A 15,828-nucleotide genomic window follows, 5' to 3' on the forward strand; every position below is an offset into this window, starting at 1 on the left:
ATGTTTTCAGTTGTGCAACATGATAGGCCATCATTTACATGGTCTACATGTGATGCAAAGCCTCTAGCTCTGTCTGGCGTGTGGAAAGAGCAAAACAACTCCATGTGCTATCTGACGGTTTATGAGTGTTCATGCTGTGAGAGAAAAAGACTATTTCCATTGGTTTTAAAATACTGTCGATTAAAATTAGCATTAAGAAGCACCCAGCTATAACCAGAACTGATGACAGTCAAAAATTTGAAGTGTGAACAACTGCTCTTTGTGTGCTTATGTGTCTATAAGAATAATTACATACCACATTATCCTATTGCAATAGAATCAGCATTGCAATGTACTCAGAAACACTACCTGGCAATGCACGAATTACTCTTTCTGCTAATCCCCAATACAACTATGCATGCCATTGGCCCTAGCACTTAGGACAAGTTAACATCAGACCACCTGCAACATCATAGTAATATAATTTATATAAAATAAAATAGTGTAACCATGGCCATCTTACATGTGTGATCAGTTTTCCTTTGTGCACTTGCTTTTTTGCTCCATAAGGTTTTAAACAACCTAAAGCTGTTATCGGCTGAACTATACATCTAATGTCTACGCTTTTGTTTGCCATTCACGGGCAACTAGCTCGCTAACGCTATCAGTGTCTATATCTAGTATTTTGGAAGCTTTCCATCTGATATGTAATCAGTGTACATTCAGACAGGCATGCAGGCTGGCTCGCCATCCAATCTTTGCATTTGGTCAGAAGACAACATTTTATTTTTATTATCAGAACAGTTGATTTATTGACTGTAGATGTAAAACCATTTTCAACAAATAAAAAAAGAACAACTTCTGGAGCATAATTCACCCTCTAGCTTTAATATAAAAGTCAACAACTATTTGTGATGTCAAACTGTGTGTGCTGTAACCTGAACTTCTCTATATTATGTTTTGATAACTTTGTGTGCATGTTAGTGTAGTCAGGTCTTTTCATTCATTAAGATCCAATGTGTGATTTAGAAGCTTCCCTAGTTTTTTAACATATGGTATGTGCACTTGTGTAAGTAAATTTTCATGCTTTACTGCTTTCCTCTGTTTTCTCAATCACCCTGTGTGCATGTTTGAACAGACACAGCGAGCAGAGGAGCGCAGCAAAACAGAAATATATGGTTTCATCATGATTGTGGACTCGACGTCAGTTACAGAAGCATATCTCATCCAGCCGTTGTATACCCCAAGGCTAAGGTGAGCAAATGATAGCAACTGCACGGTTGTTTTTTCCTTTTAGTGAAGTGTTATGGGTGGTCAGACATGTGGCAGATGTTCATTTCTGTCTGGGTTGGAGATGTTTATACTTTAGTACAACATCCAGTGGTTTTGAATCTCTCATATCACACCTTAGGGGTAGAAACATTGCCAAAGCTGTTTTGATGTGTCTCTTTTATTTATGTACATTTATTTGGGCTCTGGCTGTTGTCAGTAAAGCTAATGTTGCACCAAGACCACCAATACTTCATAGCCAAAGCACAGTCACCTGTTTCTTATCATTACTTCCTGTTAATTCTGTTAATGTGTAAAAGAGCATAGATATGGAATTTTCCAGCGCACAGCAGAAATTATAGAACAGAAATTGGAAGAAAAAAAGTTTTATATGTTGTGATTTCTTTTTCTGTTTTCCATTTGGTTGGGATTATATGTATTCACTAAAACGTTCGAGAAGGGTGTTATGAAGACTGCAAGCCAAGTCTCATCTAAACACTGGAAAACACTGATGTAAGTGCTCCATAATAATAATTAATCAAAACACATTTCTGAGTAGAAACAGATTGTCCTAATGGAAATATTTTAGCACGTGTGTCACTACCAAACAGAGTAGCATCTGTTTGACTGGACTTAACAGCGCTGAGGTCATCTTCCCATGTGAACGCTCTCATCCTGAAGATGGTCTGAAAAGCCACTAGTCTATGTACGGACATTTCAAGCTTACAGTGACAAGAATACACATTCACACATGGGGATGATTTGCATCATTGACAGTAAAAGGGTTTTGTTGTTCTTTGCAGCATTAAATTCATGTAGACACTAATTTTAAGAAAAATAAATATGAATTAAATATATACACTACAAAATGATTCCCAGTGTTCTGAAAAATAACTAACATTTTATCCACAGCTGTGTTTAAGTTCTAAATCTGAAAATTTCAACACTTACTTGGACCAGTTTTCAGCTGGAAAACCAGGCACCAAGTAAACAGATATAAAGCACAAGCAGTTTGCATAAGTAACATGAAAAAGGGATAAGTAGTCTTGATTTCTTCCTACACTGTTCAACTGTTTGGAAAGGTTTTGTCCGTTATGTTATCCCTACGCATATCTTTTGTATTAGAAAATGGCAGAAACACATTAATTACCTGTACATACTGAACTCCCTATAGCAAGCTGCATTTTGCTGACATAGTTTGTGCCCACTTGTCCTCCCAGAGTAAAGGGTTGCTAAATCAATACAAGGTTGTTGTTAATGTGCACCTTTATTCTATAATGAAATATTTAAGTGATGGGAGCAGCCATTTCTGGGATAGCATCCCCCACCTTTTCTAGTGTATGAGTTTATCAGTAAATGGGGGTCGTTTACAACCACTCACATTCACACCTGCAGCAAACTTAGAATTGCTAATCAACTTAACCCCGCGGATGTCTTTGGACTGTGGGAGGAAGCTCGAGTACCCAGAGAGGACCCATGCAAGCACAGGGAGAACAGGCAGATGCCAACCAGCTGGCGGATTCAACCCAAGACCAGCCCTGCTAGGTACTGAATATTACAATAATCTGAATCATGTGCTATTGACTTTGTAGTCAGCAGCTTTCAAATCAGTTAAAGACCTATGCAAGGTTTTGGACAGATAGCCAATACACAATGAAGCTGTTCTGGCAGCACGTGGTAGTCCAACACCTTTCTAAGACACTTTTAATTAGATTTTACCTTGCAACAGAAATTCACACACAGAAAACAAAACACTTTTGCACAAACATGGAAAACAGAGTGTTTAACTAATATATCTAATACGAACATCTGGTTTATATCATTATTCTTTTATTCTGAGAGAATACTCTGTAACTAGCTTTTCATTTAAAAAAAAAATCAAATCATCTAAGACTAAATTTGCAAACACTGATCTTTTTCTTTCCGTCTTTAAGATGGTTTCTGCAAGTGATTTGCACATCAGAAGCTTCTATCTTGATATTGCAAAAGGATTAGCCTCCGTCATCTGTGATATAAAACAGCAACAAAACAAACTACATACTATCAACTAATATTCCTATTTTTATTTTTGAAGCAGTGATCGCCAAGCCCTACTCTATGCTCCGTTTTGGTTTTTTTGGCTTATAGCCACATTTGACAATACTAAACACATTTTCTAGCAACACAGAAAAACTCCAGAGAATTTCACCCTATGGAAACTAGAACTGACTACTGCTAATCTCGCACATTTGGCAATTCTGCACAAGTCTTCCTTGACCTTTCTTTTGCTGCCAAGTCATCACAAACACAGTGAACAGTTTCCAGCCTTGACACTGAGTCAGACACAAACCACCAACAGCATGCATACTTCTACACAGCTAAAGTGTGGCAGACACACAGCAAACATCCATGGGGTCTACAATTCATAAAAAAAATGCAAGAGGCAGTTTGTTTGTTTTTTTAATCACAGCGAAGGATTTTCCAGATGGCCTTCTAAATGGGGCATTCTCGTGCTTATGTTAGCATGCCAAATTGCCGGCCTGTAACTCAAGCTGCACGTCCAACAAATATTTCATTATGAACTAAATCTATAACAGCAGCGGGGTTTTTATTAAGGCAGTTTGGTTTAAAAAATTCTTAGAAAAAACAAATATAATATGATAGTACAGCTGTTCATGCTGTTAGCAAGTGTACAGGTATAAGGTCAACCGGTTACGAAGTTAAAGACAAGCAAAACTGGAGTCATGACTGGTGACACTTTGGTCATCTGTGTCAAGAGGATTAGGAGCAGCTAGTGATCCCAACAAAGCCATGTGTCATAGCCACTGAGCTACACACTCCAGCGAGCACTGATCCCCTTAACTGACTCTTTTAACTGCCCCGGCAACTAAGGCGAGCTGACAGCGGGGCTATTTTCAGGCAGAAATCACCCTGGTTTGCACAGGGCCACAGAGAGAGGGGGCCATGGCCCATGCCATCGCTTTCCATTAGGAGAGAATGCAAAACACAGTGAGGACCTCACTTTGCCACTTTGCAGCAAAGAGCAACCTTTTGCTCACGACAGCTCCCACAAACAGATGAGGGACAAATGTGTTGTGACAGCAGCTAATAAGTTGCCTGCGATCTGCTGGTAGTGTGTCACCGTGTGTGTGATTGTCACTGTGAACACATGAAGGTCCATGCGTTGTCTATGTTTATACTGAGAGTATATGCTTTGAATAAAGTAGCAAAACACACCAATAAGAGATAAATAGAGCTGCTAAGAAAGGTTGCATCTTGATACATGAATGCATGATACGCATTTGACATGCTTGATCAGCCTCTGTACTTTTGTATGACAGATTAAAGAGCCAATAGACTAAAATAGCAAGCAGGAACACAAATAACGTCTACAAATAGCCAGGGGCCGTCATAAAACACATTAGACTGCATACCAGTCACACTGATAAGCTTTTCCTACCGTTTAAAGTATAGTGTTACAGGGGTTATTACAGCATCCTATAAAGTTTCCTGAAAAGCGCTATCTAAGCAAATCTATTACTATTCATTCAGAGATTCCATTTGCATTTAAATGTGCATCACTATTTTCTTCAGATACATCAATTCCTGGTCAGCTGATGTTAACAAGCATCCATACAGCCATTATAAATAGAGCAAACAGTTCAAAAACCAAATGGCAATGCCGTTCCAACTCTCCACTAATGATCATCCGTCCCTAATACATGAGCTCATGGGCTAAAGTATGACCTTGGTCACCAAACCAGGAGGTAACCCAATTACCTTATGCTCTAGGCACTCCATAGAAGATATATTTACTTCAAATAACCTGACAGGGACACAGAGTTTAATTTTCACTGTGGGGGCCTGAATCAAAAAAGTGTATCAAACCAGATGACAGATAGTTTTTATTTTTTGATTAGACTTTTTTAACTTCCTCTTTCAAGTGACATCTCTTTCTGCCTTATTTAGAATCACTCAGCTTTAGCACAATGGTTCCCCGTGCAGAGCTCTGTGATGCAGTTTTTCTATACTGGGTGCTCATATGAATACTGTACCATACTAAACTGAGGCTGGAAATTTAAGCAGTGTTGCAGGAGTGCGTCATTAGAGTTGTACTGATGAATAAATTGCAGAGGTTAAATTCTGGTATTGAACATATCACTAAGTTACACCTTTTCTCTTTTTATGATTTCCAGTACTAAAGTCTCTGATGCAGGAGAGATGGCCTGGACTTAAAGAGCCAGAAATGAGCAATGAGAGTTAGAAGATTCATATGTGATGATCAAATGTAAGCCATTTTCAGTGGCTACATTTTTATTGGTCATAAAAGTAAAAATCTAAATATCAGTGTTCTCTTAGGGCTGAACAATTATGAACAAAAAAAATATTTGATTGGTGTGTCATGTAATATAACACTGCCATGTGCTGCTGCATTTGACCCATGTAGAATTGTTAATGTAAAAATAAAATATGGGCTTCTTAGTCACCTAAATTTGGTGCATCTCTTAGAAGGAAAATAAGAAATATGCATAAAACTCCAAAAATTGTACTAAAAATTAACACCAAATGAAATCATCAGAGGACAATTTTTACCTGCATTGTCCTACATTCCTGTTAATTAAAACTTTGCAGAGTCCATCTTCTAGAACTAAATTATACAGTTTTCACTGTACCTGCATGATGGATGTAAACAAAATTCAAAAGTACGCCACAGCTGTGAAATCCCTCTACATTTCCCCTGCAATGTTTTGCATACAGCGCAATTATTGCCACTGAAGCAAACTAATTGCTTGGTGGGGACAATGCAACTTGTGTCCACTATGCTGGCCATTTTACAGAAGCCTTCATTACTTGCAGTGTTTAGTGGACGTGTGTTTCATCTAACTGAATGTGATGCACTGGTGAGTTCACTTGTCTTTGTGAGCTGATGTGATGTCCGAGATAACGTTGAACATTTGACGTGTCCGCATTAGAGATCTTTGCACTGTTTTTCTTGGCCTTATGCACTCATCATACTGCACTTTGTGGTGTGTTTCCAGGCAGTTGAATAACTCAGCTGTGTTGCGTTGGGGTGCAGACGCAATTCTACACAACTCTCAGCATATGATTTGTTGTTGGTTAACATCACTTGCCTTAAATCTGAGCTACTTTCAAACAGCCCACTTCAAGGGATGAGCTTCCCCTTCCCCCTGCTGTGCCGAACATTTGAATTTTGCCATCCAGACTAGTCAAGAAAACTTTAAACTGTATGTTGCAGAGAACAGCTTTGATTGGCACATGTACTAATCTAATTCTGAAAAAAAAAAAAAAAAATCGAATTTCCCAGAGGAACCCACCCGAGGGATTAATAAAGTTCTATCTAATTCTAATTCTACTCTAGGCACATGGTCAGGTGCTGATTTACAAAGAACTTGATTTGCTTTTTCTTTGCGTTCTTACTGGTGGAAGACACATTTTTAATATCACTCGATCATCTTAATTTAATTTTGGGAAGTCAAAATCCTGATCGAGATTAAAATTCAATTAATTGTGCACCCTTATGTTCTATTCAAGTGTGACACTGAACTGCATAAACACAAAATTCAGCCAGCATCAAGTTATTCACACCTATTTCTACTGTCTAATAATTTATTTTAGAAAGCCCTTCCATTAAAATTGGAAGGTGCATATTCTATATATTCACATCTTTTGAAAAGAGATACACACACTCACAAGTGTGAGGAGAAGCAACAATAAAAAAAAAAAAAAGCTTTATCTACCCGTGCCAATATGACAGCAAGCCAGCAGGCACCTTCCCAAAGACCTGACAGTAAACCAAAATTAAATAGAGCTATTACTGATGCTATTAGTTACAGCTTTGTTTGACAAGTCAACCTGTCTATCTTGATACAGGTCTGCTCGTGAAACAGAACACAGCAGGATTACCAAATATTTCATTATTCAATCTGGACATTATTTTTATGTTATTCTTTCTCCAAAGAATAACAGACAAAATGCTTTCTGAATACACTTATATATCAAATTAGCTTTAAAAAAAAGCAGCTTCCTATAATACTTAGGGATGCATTACAGTAATGAGATTACCACATCTGCTTGAGATGCTCTGCCATCATACTCACCTCTCTGCAAAATGACTGTCTCTAAAGACACTTTCCTTGAAATGCTCTGGCGCGTGGCAGTGAATATTTGTGCTGTCAAAGGATTAAAACATCACACCATATCTAAAACTATTATAGCTACCACTCTTCCAATTTATTTTACTTTCCTGACACAGCTGAGCAGATTTTAATTTTCTCAAAATAAAAAAAAACAGCAAGAAAGAAAGAAAAGCAGTAAAGACTTTTTAAAGGTCACTATTATGAGGTCTTTGAACTGCCATAACTGCAGTCTTCACACAGGAAGCCATTTAGTTATAGCAGGTTTAATTTGCTGCATGGGGGAAAAAACTGGAAGCCATTTGTATGTGTGAATGTTTAGTATTTGACAAGGTGCCAGTTCTCAATTTATGCACTTGCAAAGAGCACATTGTAATATGCTGTTTAATGTGCATATTACAGCTATTTGCACATTGTGCTGTTCCTATGATAAGGCACGCTGGCATTTTGATTAACCTGCGCTTTAGGAAACCTGCAGAGGTTTGGGACAGACTAGCCCTCCTCCCTCCACAACCATCAGCCCACCTCCACTACCCCTCCATATCCGGAGGAAGGGTGTGGGATCGATGGCATGCCGGGATGCTATTAGAGCTGAGGCAGCCAGGCAGCTACAAGTTCAAAAGCAAAGTGTGGGAGGAGAAATAACACAAGGTAATTATCTGGGCCCCGCTAGCTACCGCCAAGGTAATCTGTAGAGTGGAGGACGAAGGGGGGTTGCGGAGGTGGTGCTCAGGATGTCGGTCCATATTTGGCTCAACTCACTGCACTCAGTTCAATCCAGCAAAAGCTGATGAAGACAAAAACTTTCACTTTACTTTCCTCACATATTCTTTGCATTTTGATACATTAGCTATTATATCACCTTTCACTGGATCGTGCTGAACTTGAATGTTAATCGAAAAAATTAGGCACCACAGATAATGATATATATAAACAGAAGACATCCCAAGCTTTCGCACTGCAGCTGAAGCCACATTGCCTAGCAAGGTGAGATGCCATCTACTTTTTTACAGTTATCTTAATAATCACGATGAGCAAGAAGTAATTAAGCAAGTGCACCAACAGCATCTGGACAAGTCATCACAAAGTCAAGAAAGTTCCACTTACCTGACTTGAGCTCGCTCAGGTTGATTTTACAGTTTAGCAAACATGAAATTCATTCAAATCTGGACCCAGTAACATTTGCACAGATTTTAATTTTCGGATCGTTCATTTGAAAGTGCACACAAATTCAGTCGAAGCAATTTAACATAATTTGCTTCCTCTGTTCCTGAATGTTTGTCATTTGTGTAATCAAATACAACAGCAATAATCACTGGTACGACTGTTCCACTCCACGCATAAAAGCTCACTCCCCAGTGACTCATTTCTAATGGAAAGAAAACACAAATTACCACATCGAGGGAGGAATAGATCAGTCGGTTTTACATTCATGAGAGATAAAATAAACTGTCCGTAAAAAATAGAGTGCACACAGGTACAGGCATTAACACACTCACGTAGACAGCCCCTTTAGAAAACTGTAGAGAACAATTATAAAAACTGCATGCTCAGCAAGCTAACTCCTACAAGCAGCCATAGGCTTTGCACTGCCGACTTATTTTTGCTTCCAGTGCAGTTAATGAGTTAAAGGTCAGTAGGCTGTTATGACACCAATTAGTGCAATATTTCAAATCAGCACTGGTGCTCATCAGCAGTGGTGGGCCGATGCTTTGAGATTTCAACAGAGCTAATTGGAGAATAATCCGCACAAGGCGATTCATCATGGTGAGGGATGCAACTGAAAGAATCCCTCAGGGTCGATTAGGGGTCACGGACTGCACTTGAGATAGTGTCACGGATCAACGTGGGGGTAAGGGCACAGCAAATATCCGTGCGGGACCACGTTAGGGTTAAGTGCACGATCAGATTCAGCACATTATAAATCAACACATTATCAATCACCACAATACTTGAAATGTGCAATTCACTTGTATTTTTATTTTTATTCCTATTTATTCTATTTATCCCCTTCGTATATTTTATTTATATTTGTCTCTGTATTTATATATGTGTGTGTATGTGTGTGTGTGTATATATATATATATAATATTCTGTAACTGTAACTTCTGTCGGTGCTGTGCTTTTTGGAAATCGAATTTCCCAGAGGAACCCACCCGAGGGATTAATAAAGTTCTATCTTATCTTATCTTATCTTATCTTATCTTGTGTTTCTTCTACAAAATGCCTGGGTGCTGAGCTGAGACTTTTCTTTCTCTCTTGTCAGAGGCTCTTCGTGGGCGTTTTTAATTTTTCGTTCCTCCTGACAGGTCATTTCAGAGAGCCATTTGTGGTCTGAACACTCCCTACATTAGTCAGTTACTCCATACACATCTGGGCACACTGCCGAGGGTGGATCAGATGCTGTGACTTTTGACTGTCTGGTCATCAGCTGACCTTTAGCAGAAAGACACCTTACAACAGCTGGAGTCTCTTCTGTGCACAAATGTCCAAACAAAGGGCCAAACAAAGTAGCAAGCTACTGCAGAAGTAGCAAGCTATGTTAGTTACCTTTCAGTCTGAAATGTTTAGTTATGAACAAACACCCTAAAATATTCATGTAATAATAGTACAGACGCAAGATTAAAATAGTGAATCCTGGTGTCTCTGATCTACTGATACGGATTATCAACGGTGAATCAAGTGGGGTCAAATGTTAAATCCAGGATACCAATTATATATTATTAAACGTATAACTCAGTTTATGGTTGGTCAATTGACACCATGGTGTTAATAGAAAACAACCAAGCTGAAAAAAAATTTGGTGAGACATTTTAAATGCTCTTTTTGAAAAAAAGCCTGCTCAAAAAGAACAGCCTACAGTTAGCATGCAACATTAAAAGTACAAGCTTGGGATTAATTGTTCACTAAAGGGTTTTTCATCAGGTTGAAACAAATGTTAAACCTTTACTTTCTTATTCCTGGGAATACAGGGTCAGTCTGGGGATTCAAACGGGAAAATATACTTTCGCCACCTAACTTCCTTAACCTTTATGCAACAGCTGACTGAACTCATGATGACCTTATATGCCACCGCAGCTCTAAGCCTGCGCCCACAGGCCAAACTGTGTCACCTCATTCTGTATGATGCATCACTAATAAACAACAGGGCAGGCGAGAGGCGAGCACCCTTTAACAAGGACAGAGCAGTGGTCCATTTCCACTGATGACACCTTGATGAATTAACACTCCAGAGGAATCGATGAATCCACGGCCGCAGTGGCCTGCTTGCCAAACAGTTGGTCAGGCCAGTGGCGCTGGGACCCGCGGTCCCCAGGCGATGTTTCTGTGAAAATGCACCACTTATTAGAATTATCTACTCTGCTAATTAACAACAGAGAATGGGGAAAAAAATTAAAAAGGACAAAAAAATGCCCACTTCTGCTTGCTTCAATTAGAAAAAGGTTAAATGACAGCGACAGTGGTCTTGTTGCATGTTGTGGTTTGTTGTCTGCTTATGTGGAAACACCCACAGTAAAATTAAAAACTAATGTTTAATGTTGCCTCTGTGAGCTTGTTAGAAAACCTCTGCTCTCTAAGCCTTCATGCCCCATTGCTTCACAGTGCAGCACAAACAGCTAAACACTGACAAATGCCCCTGTTCAACATTAACAGACTGCACTCAGCCTTCCAAGGTGGCAACATTTATCATTACAGCCATTAATGTAAGATATTTGTACAAAGGTTTTGATTTGTTAGTAGACAATAAAAGCAGACATGGACGAGTCAATGTTGGATTTAAAAGGCATAGGTTGAGGTTTGAAAAATTAAATCTTCACACCAACTGCGGGTGGTAGACCAGTGTATGTGTGGAAATTCTGATGGTCTTATTGTGCTGAATACCTCAAAGGCAGGAGATCTTCTATCCAGTCTTATAGATGGTGTGTATTCATGTGTATGTCAAAGGACTGTAATAAGAGACTTTAGTGAACTACCTGAAAGAATTCAGATAGCGAACATAATCTAAGTTTGCATGGTCACAAAGTATGTTATCCTACAGTACTACTGCACAATTACAACTTATACAAGAATTTGTCACAGACTGCAGTAACTGCAACAAAGCAACTAGCTCCATGAGCAAAGGGTGTTTTTGTTGCAGTTCCATTATTCCACAGGTCCATATTCAACATCCTTTGTCCAATACATTCACCATCCCTCCTCTTGCACATGTCCAAACCATGTCAGCCTTGCCTTATAAATTGAGCTGTTCCACTGACCTCCCTCTCATTTCCACACACGTATCCACTGGCTTTCATTCCTCTTCTCTCCAGAGTATACCTCCTCCTCTCTTCCACCTCCTTCCCATTCTCACTACAGATCATGTCGTCTGTGAGCATCATAGTCCACGGAGGCTCCTGCCTGATCTCATCTGTCAACCTGTCCATCACCGGTGCAAACAAGAAAGGGCTCACAGCTGATCCCTGATGTAATCCCACCCCCACCTTGAACCCATCTGTCAATCCTAATGCACACCTCACCACTGTCTTGCCCTTACATACTTCTCTGCCACTCCTGACTCCTCGTGCAGTACAGTTCTTATCATCACTTTATTATATGCTTTCTCTTAGTCCACAAAGACTCACAGCAACTCCTTCACTCTCAAAGCAAATATCACATTTGTAGTACTCTTTCCTGGCATGAGACAAAGGGCCACAAGCCAGTGTAGTCCTAGTGTCAGTCACAAACCAGAGGGATGCATCAGGAAGGGCATATTCGCCAGTTCAAATATGTAGATCATCAAGAATGAGGTCGCTAGCATTAAACGTGAAAGTAAAAGTACTGAAGTAATAGTTGCTTTATTTGATCACAGCTGCAGAAAAATCCCCTAACTCATTAAACTGCAGAAATTTTAGACATAAGTGCAAAGACTTCCTTCAGGTTAATACCTAATATTAAGTAGAGTTAAATGCTACAGTAACAAGCTGAAACTCAACCTAAAATAACTGCATTGTATGATTATGACTTTTTGATGTTAGTTTAATGCTTCAGAGGCCCTTTCACCTCACTAAGTTGGAAACCCTAAAGCGTGATGTCGATTACTGTACGCTCAAACTCTGCTCAAAGAACTCAAAATTGATACAGCAAGCCATGACAAGCAACCCATTCAGAGCTGCCAGTAGCAGTCAGTCCAGTCATCTAGTGAATGTTTTTGATATCTGTTGTGGTTATTCTGCCTCTATCTCTTCTCTGCTCTAAGGCGTGCAGAGCCTCTTGGGCTGATTGACGGAAAGAGGTTCTGGCTCCTGCCAGAGAAGCATGATTGACATCCTTGAGATGGAGCACAGCCAGTGAGGATTTTACTGTCACTCTTGGACGTGCAGAGGGCTCCAAAATGGCAGAGGCTTGATGTGTTTGAGAATGAGCGCTCGCATGAGGGAACTGCACAATCCACTTGGGTTTTGATAAGTAATAGGAACAGGTCCATACCACAGCGGTGCTTGATATTTTTGCGTTGACTGGACCCTTTAAAACAACTGAGGCATGAGAGCAAAAGTAACTATAGTTTTGAAGCAACAATGCTTTGCAAACATGTCCTTGCAGAACTGGAGAAGTGTCAAAGCTCATGATTGAGGACTGACAACGCTTAACACTAGAGACGGTCCGATATAGGGTTTTTAAGACCAATACTATTAATAGGGAATTTAAAAATAAGATATTGGCCGATATTTATTCTTTCAGGCACACAAAACAAGCAGGTCTCCCAAACATTTCTTATAAGCTGTTATTTATGAGCCATTACTTATATAATATGGCAATGTAGGTTAAAAATAAACGTGTTATAATGTTGCAACAAGTTATGATTATTCATTCATGGCCTGCCTAACACTCTAATGTGTTTGTCGCATTCCAATCACGTGCGTTGCAAACAGGTAAGCTGCAGAGCGCCCTCTGGTGGGCAAACAATACAATGTACAACACTCGCAACCTGGCTGAAGGGTGTTTCGCCTGTCTCTTCTTTACTTCTCTAAATTTAAATTTTATACGGCAAGAAATTACAATTATTTGCTGATACCAATATATCAGCAAATAGCTAGGATAGGCTAATATTGCTAGCTGCCAATATCCATTGTGCTCTTCCTAACGCCCCACAACATAAAAAAATGTATTGGCAAAAAATGCAACTTGGCTTTTAAGCACTGGAACATAAAACACACTCAAAGTACAGGATATTTCCCACATAGCTCAACAGTCAGGCAGGATCTCATCACTCAACACACACATACACATGTACAGACACACCCAGACCCAGCGCCTGCAGATGTGCAGCAGTGGGAGCCTGTAACTCACTTTTTTGTCGTCTTTCTGCGTTGCTGGCTGTGCATCTTTACTGTGGTTGTCAGTGGAAGGCCTGCCACCGGCATCCATCTGTCTGTCATCCACTTCATTCTGCTGATCGGCCCCTGACCGAGGAGAGCCCAGAGGGCAGGGCTCAGGCTGCTGAACACCACTTTGGACCTCCATCTTCCCCTGCAGTGCCTTTTAATGGTAGCACGAGATTGCAGAAAATAATGACGAAAGAGTGGATAAATGAAACACTTGGACTGACTTACAAGTCATGGTTGTTTTCACAAAATCTCTGCACCAGTGTTTGTATTCTGAGACATATCTCAGTCTGACATCACTATCGATTTTCAGTATTTATTACAAAAGTCGTTCGAGCTTTTCTGCATTATAAGTCATATCACTGGAACACAACTGTGGGGTAAATATAATCCCATCTTTAAAATTTTCAAAAACAAGGGAGACATTTAGACATTTCACATCAATAAAGGCACGGGTGTAATCACTAATATTAAATGGCATTAAAGCTGGAGTCTGTTTATGTAAGTTAGCCTTTAGGATTTGGGTATCATGCATGACTAACTGGAAAATTTGAGGACACTCAGTCATAGTTAACAAGTAAAAGGTCTGTCAAGGAAATTCCCATCAGGCTCTGGTTGCCATTCTCTCAGCTACAAATGAAATAATTAAAACTTAATAATAATGATTATATCACAGCACAAAATGATTTGCTATCCTTCCCATGGCACTGCACTGTATCCTAACCTAACCTCTGACTTTGCACAATATTATTAGTCCCCATGTGAAAATGTAATTTTTATAAAAGGGAATTACCCAAGTGCTGTTAAACAAAGCTTAAAAGTTTTATTCTGAATGTAATGGATCACTTTAATCCATGAAACCCTGAAACTACCAGAGTCAAAATGATTAGCCCACCCAACGCTAATAGTCAATTGTGTATCCTATCTGCTGGAAAACAGCGCATGTCATTTGTTGTAGTTTTAGGTAAGTCTCACACACGTCTCCTGATCTGAGCCTATTCTTTTTTGGTGAATTTTACATGCTCCTCCAAATTTGTGGTCTTCTGGCATGGACTTCCCTCTTCAGTTCACCCTACAGATTCTTAATGGGATTCAAGATAGTGCAGGCCAGTCAATGGCATTCACTTTGCTCTTATGGAAGTAGTTCTTCACCAGGGCTGACGTATGTATTGTGTTGCTATTGTGTTTTGGTGCTGGCTGCTTGAGGTTTTCTTTCAGAATCTTCACGTCCTTCGTTCTTCGTGATTCCTCCCACATTGATAAAATTCCCAGTTCCAGACGCACTGAAGCATCCCACAGCATAATACTCCCACCGCCGTGTTTCACCATGGGGACTGGGGACAATAGTCTTTGGGTTTTACACCTCTCCCATCTTTCTCCAAACTAAAGCATCTTTGTGGCTAAAGAGCTCCTTTATACACTGGAAGAATGTGCTTCCAGCATGCATAATGTTTCTCTTTCTTTAATTTGTCTTAAAAGTGTCTCTTCTGCAAAAGCAGAGTTTATCTTGATCTGCAACCTTGCAGTCCACTCTTGTGCAGGTTTCAAGTGATTTTCTTCATTCAGACTACAATTCCAGTCTTGGTTAAGTCACTCACATCTTGGCTGTTGTTCTGGAGTCTAAGCACATCATTAATCACTAGTTTTCTTTTAAGGGTCTTTGAAATCTTTCTCTTCTTACCTCTGATGGGCTTGTTCTGTACACCGTGGCTCTCTTTGAGTTTTCTTAATGATACTTCTCACTCCAGTTGATGACACTTGGAAACAGTGTCATAACTTTGCATATCCATCTCATCCTTTGTGAGCATCAACAACTCTTTTTCTCGAGTTAACTGATTTATTTTGTTGTTGTCATGAGGGTTTCTCAGGTGTGAGCTCAAACCTTTGCTGAAGTGTTTATACTGTTTGTAAATTGGAAGATAAACCTCAGTTTTCATTTTATTTTACAAGCTTTGGGCAACGTTAAAGCACATAATTGCACAGCAGTGGTTTGTGCTACGGCTCAAAAAAAGGTCAGTTTTCAGTGGGCTAATAACCCTGGTCATTTGGGGTGGGTTTTTTTTACCCAGATATTATGCTGTTAT

General features: G+C 39.6%; 1 protein-coding gene across 3 annotated transcripts in view; it reads right to left on the bottom strand.

The window, feature by feature from the left end:
• The window catches only part of rbms3 (RNA binding motif, single stranded interacting protein), a 291,822-nt gene that overhangs the window by 274,605 nt on the left and 1,389 nt on the right, over positions 1-15,828 (bottom strand). For all 3 annotated transcript variants that reach the window (XM_080296737.1, XM_080296736.1, XM_026155390.2), the window contains exon 2: positions 13,710-13,898. In XM_080296737.1, the coding sequence (XP_080152863.1) occupies positions 13,710-13,883 (174 nt within the window). In that variant the 5' untranslated portion in view covers positions 13,884-13,898. The remainder of the gene's footprint in view (positions 1-13,709; positions 13,899-15,828) is intronic.

This window comes from Astatotilapia calliptera, chromosome 22 (assembly GCF_964374335.1).
Source record: "Astatotilapia calliptera chromosome 22, fAstCal68.1, whole genome shotgun sequence".
Classification (NCBI taxonomy): Eukaryota; Metazoa; Chordata; class Actinopteri; order Cichliformes; family Cichlidae; genus Astatotilapia; species Astatotilapia calliptera.